At 60.4% G+C, this 4,778-nt stretch overlaps 1 protein-coding gene across 1 annotated transcript; it reads right to left on the bottom strand.

The window, feature by feature from the left end:
- Window positions 1-257: 257 nt before the first annotated feature.
- ADRA2A (adrenoceptor alpha 2A) lies at window positions 258-3,993 on the bottom strand. The gene has a single exon (XM_010983258.3). The coding sequence runs from the start codon at window positions 3,044-3,046 to the stop codon at window positions 1,640-1,642; it is 1,407 nt and encodes a 468-aa protein (XP_010981560.3). The 5' UTR covers window positions 3,047-3,993; the 3' UTR covers window positions 258-1,639.
- Window positions 3,994-4,778: the final 785 nt, after the last annotated feature.

Here is a 4,778-nt window from a genome sequence, read left to right as displayed (position 1 = left end):
ACCTGTTAAGTGGGGATCATAACAATACCTACCTCATAGGTTTGGGGGAAAATTAAATGAAGCAAGAGCTTCTAACAGACTCAACATTGTGTACAGCACAGGAGAAACACTTGGTAAATGGCAGCTTTGTTATTGCTTGCATTTTTAAAGGGGTTTTATAATGCATATGTATTTTTTTAATTTCAAATATATATAAAATCAGATGGTCCTCGAGTCTTAACACTTTTGAAAACTCAGATAACAGACAGACCATTTAATTCATATTTATTTCACATTTGCTCTGTAAACTTTTTATTAAAAAAAAAATCCGCTGACATTAGTTTTTCTTTAGTGAAATAAGAGTGCAGGCCTGAAAGAGTCTTTGTCTAAAACATGTGGAAACTTGAATGTAAACAAAGTCTCCACCCTCCTCCCTAAACTCTGGGAGTTCAGCAATGACTTGAGCTCAACCAGAAAAAAAGGGAGGAAAAATGGACAACACTTTGATATGTAAGAGCTCTTGGGGCAGGAACTGTACATTCTGGCAGGCCCATTTGTCTTTTCAAACTGTTTACCTTGGGCAAATTGTATCAGGTTTGCTTCTTCCACATAATTTCCACTTCTCTGTGTCTAAAAACAGCAGGTAAAAGATTTCCCACAGTCAGCACTTTGGGGGAGGGAGGAGTGCACATACATAAAAGATGGAAACATACATATACTTCAAGCAGTGGCCCCAGAGGAAAGGAGGGAGGGGACACTGGAAAGAGGTTTTAAAGTGAGGTGCTGGGGCGAAGAATGCATCAGAGGATAATGGCTTTATACACAGGGCTGCTGCAAGGCAGAGAGTTTCATTTACTTCTTTCTTGGTCCATCATTGTAATATTTACATAGGAAAAGGCAATTATGCTGTTAGGCACAGGGGGAAAAGTGGACAGAAATCTTTCCCCCCTCAGGAAATCTCAAAGCAGGTCCAGTCCCAAGGGACAGTCACCAGTTGCTGGTGAAAAGGACACAGAGGGAGGTAATGACAGTAGAAAAGGGATCGAATTGCAAAGAGGCTTGCCCTGAACTAGACACCATCTGTCTGCCTGGAGGGCATCTCCAACAGCCAGGATTCCGACCTCAAAAGCCAAAAGACATTGGGGACCACCCCCCAACCCCCATGTACTATCAAAAATAGTGTGTATTTACAGGGGGTGGTTGGGAGGGCGGGCAGGGCTGCCCTGAGCGTTTGTTTAAAAATAGAGTTGGGGGGAGGGGAGAGCAATTAGCCAGGGCTGGGAAACCCCCATCCATTAACCTTTTGTGAGCCATGCCCGCTGGGATCAACTGCTTGCTCTGAACTACCATGAGAACTGGACCTTGGGAGGTGAAAATACCTTTAGGAAACAATACTGCTTTGCGGAGGCCCAAGAATCCAGGAAGATCGCTCCGTGTGAGGAGCGGTCCTAACAGCAATTGGGGACCCTCCCCCTTGTCAGGACTTTCTCTGGTAGGGGAGTACAGATGCCGGCAGGACGCCCGCAGAGCAACCCTCGGGCCAGAAAACTCAGAATAGGCAGGACCCCGGCTTCGGAGTGCTGGGGCTGCATAAACGCGCCCCTCGATCCCAGCTGCCTGCGGTGGGCGCGAGTCTGTTCGCGCGGCGCGGACTCCGCGCTCACACGATCCGCTTTCTGTCCCCTCGGCAGAGGATCTTCTTGAAGGCGCGGCGGAAGTCGTGATTGAAGATGGTGTAGATGACCGGGTTCAGCGAGCTGTTGCAGTAGCCGAACCAGAAGAAGAACTTGAAGAGCGTGCGCGGCACGGAGCAGCCGACGGCCGTGAGCGTGTAGGTGAAGAAGAAGGGGAACCAGCACACCACGAACACGCCGATGACCACCGCCAGCACGAAGGTGAAGCGCTTCTCCCGGTTCTGCCGCCCGCGCCAGCGCGACGCCTTGGCGCCCCCGCCGCGCTCCTCCCCGGGCCCGGCCACGGGCACCCCCGACCCCGTCGCCGCCGTCGACCCTGGTGCGCGCCGCGGTAGGCTGTCCCCGGGCTTCACCTGGCTCGCCCGGGTCTTGCCCTTGGCCCGGGAGCCGCGCTCGGACCTGCGGGGCCCGGGGGGCCGCTCGGCGTGCTCAGACGACGAGCTCTCCTCCAGGTCCAGCGCGTCTGCGTCGCGCGGCCCCGCAGGCACGGGCTCCCCCGGGGCACCGTTGAGCTGGACGGGCAGCGGCTCGGCCTCGGCGCCCACGGGGCCAACGCCACGCTCTGGGCCCAGGCCGTTGGGCCTGCGCTCAGCGCCCCCCGGCAGCGCGGCGGCGGCCACGGGACCCCGGCGGCTGGGAGGCACTCGGGTGCGGCGCTTGGCGATCTGGTAGATGCGAACATAGACCAGGATCATGATGAGGCAGGGTGCGAAGAAAGAGCCGATGCAGGACGAGATGACGTACCACTTCTGGTCGTTGATCTCGCAGCGCGGTTCGGCCGGCTGCTGGCCACTGCCGCGTTTCTTCTTCTCGAAGGAGATGAGCGGCGGAAAGGAGATAACGGCCGAGATAACCCACACGGTGAAGATGATGGCCTTGATGCGACGTGGAGTGCGCTTCAGGTTGTATTCGATGGCCTGGGAGATGGACCAGTAACGATCCAGGCTGATGGCACACAGGTGCACGATGGACGACGTGCAGAAGAGCACGTCGAGCGCCAGGTAGATCTCACACCACGCCTTGCCGAAATACCAGTAGCCCATGACCTCGTTGGCCAGCGAGAAAGGGATGACAAGCGTGGCCACCAGGATGTCGGCCGAGGCCAGAGACACCAGGAAGAGGTTCTGGGGCGCCTTGAGCGCGCGGCTTGTGAACACGGCAATGATGACAAGCACGTTTCCGAACACAGTGAACAGCATGAGCAGGCCGGCCAGGCACACCAGCGTCAGCGTCACCTGCAGGGAGTAGGGGGTGGCCCGGGCGCCGCCCCCCGGCGCCTCGGTCCCGTTCCAGCTTGCGTTGCCCGCGTCCGGCTGCAGGGACCCCATGGGCGCAAAGCTGCCCTCGGCCAGCGGCTGCTCCTGGCGGAACATGAACGCGGATGCCCGCTCGCCTGGGCCTGCTGCCAGCTGCCTTCCGGCCCGGCGCCCGTGGGTCCTCCTCTTCCTCCTGCGCCCCGCTCGCCCCGCCGCGCCTCACATGGGGAAGGGGCCTCAAGGAGGCCGGGCCCGAGCTGGGGGATCGCTAGCGGACCATGGGCCGGGCTCCTGCCAACCGCGCCCTACCCGTGCGTCGGGCGCTCTGGGTCGGCGCCTTCTTGCTCCCAGCTCCTAAACAGAGCCAAGTTTTATTTCTAAGCGGCGGGAGAGAGCAGGTCGAGCCGATGGGGAAAGAAGAGATTTATTCTTCAAGAAAGGAGAACAAAAATCATCGGTGTCCTGATGACTCGGAAGGATGACAGGAAATTAAATATATCTCTATCTATATCTTTGACTCGAGCCTGAGCGAAAGCAAGAGGTCTTACCGTGTGCGGGGCCCGCCCCCACCCCGGGAGGCAGCCGAGGGGTGCTGATGCTGGCTTGGGGTCCTATGTCTGTCTCTTTACATCCCCGAAGCAATTACCGACTCTCTCGCTTCCCCTAGACGCGGCGGGGCCGGTGCGGCCCGAGCTGGGGCCAGAGTGCGGACTCTGCCGCCTCTCGGAGAGCCGCGGGACTTCCAAAGTTGCGTGCCCTGCTGGGGCTGGGGCGCAGCGCGCGGAGCTCGGGGGCGGCGGCGGCAGGGTGAGGGGTGTCGGGGCTGCATGAAGGCACCCCCGTCCTCAGGCGGGCCGGGGCGGGTGGGCGATCGGCTCCAGGAGCCGCGGCAGAGGTAGAGGGGTCTCCTGGGCGTCGGCCCTGCGAGTTTGGGCGCTGAGCGCGACCGGACTGGTCGGTGTCCGAGGGCAGCGTGAGTTGGGGCAGCAGCGCAGGGCTGAGGGGAGAAGGTGCAGGGGGTGGCCGGGCGGCGGCGCGCCGGCTGCTGGGCGTCTGCACCGAAGCCGGAGCCGCTGCTTCTCCGCGGCGCTCGCGGTGGACTGGTTTTATAGCCCCAGGATCAAGCCCGCGTTGCCGAGCAGCCGGCGTCAGCCCCCACGTGGGAAGCCGACCCTCCCCGCCCCTTGCGCCTCCCCTCCGCGGGTCTGGAGCCCGCGTCCCGCGCGGGACCCACTGGAGCCTTACCCCCTTGGCGAGACGAGCCCTTTGGCCGGGGAGGGAAGAGTTACCTTAAGCGAGGGATTTAAAGAGCTTGCCCAGGGAGTGCGGAGAGGTCCCCCCTGGGAATTCGCCGAGCATCTCCAGACCGGCCGAGCATCGCATCCAGCACCTGGGAGTGTCCATATCGGGTTGAGTGGGACCCGGGAGGAAAGCGTTCTGGGGACCCCCAGCCGAATGAGGAGACTCAACCACCGGTAAGGGTCGCATCTGGAGCAGCCTCGCCCTGGACCGGGCTGCTCTCGTCCGCAAGTGCTCCCGGCGGCGGGATGAGTGGAGCTGGTGATAGAGGAAGGCACAGGTTCGGATCCAACCCCTGGGGCTCAATGGGAGGCACCCCGCGAGGAGCGGGCTCCGTCAGAGGTCAGAGCTCTGCTTTGGGGAGAGGCGGCCACATGTGGTCCCAGCCGCAGAACTGTCTGAGGGATCAGGGAGGCCCGGGGTCCGAACCTCGCCGGCTAGACCGCGGTGAGGAGGGGTCCTGGAGGCGGAAGCTGCGCTCGCTGGCAGAGAGAGGGCGCACTGACACAGCGAGGGCGCACTGACACCTGCCGGCCGCTCGGTGTCACCG

Source organism: Camelus dromedarius, chromosome 8 (assembly GCF_036321535.1).
Source record: "Camelus dromedarius isolate mCamDro1 chromosome 8, mCamDro1.pat, whole genome shotgun sequence".
NCBI classification, from domain to species: Eukaryota; Metazoa; Chordata; class Mammalia; order Artiodactyla; family Camelidae; genus Camelus; species Camelus dromedarius.
The sequence above is the reverse complement of the archived record's forward strand: the minus strand, read 5'-3'. Positions and strand labels throughout refer to the sequence as shown.

What these genes read in the sequence shown, in the direction of transcription:
- ADRA2A (XM_010983258.3), bottom strand. Translation starts at nt 3,046, where the DNA reads ATGTTCCGCCAGGAGCAGCCGCTGGCCGAGGGCAGCTTTGCGCCCATG.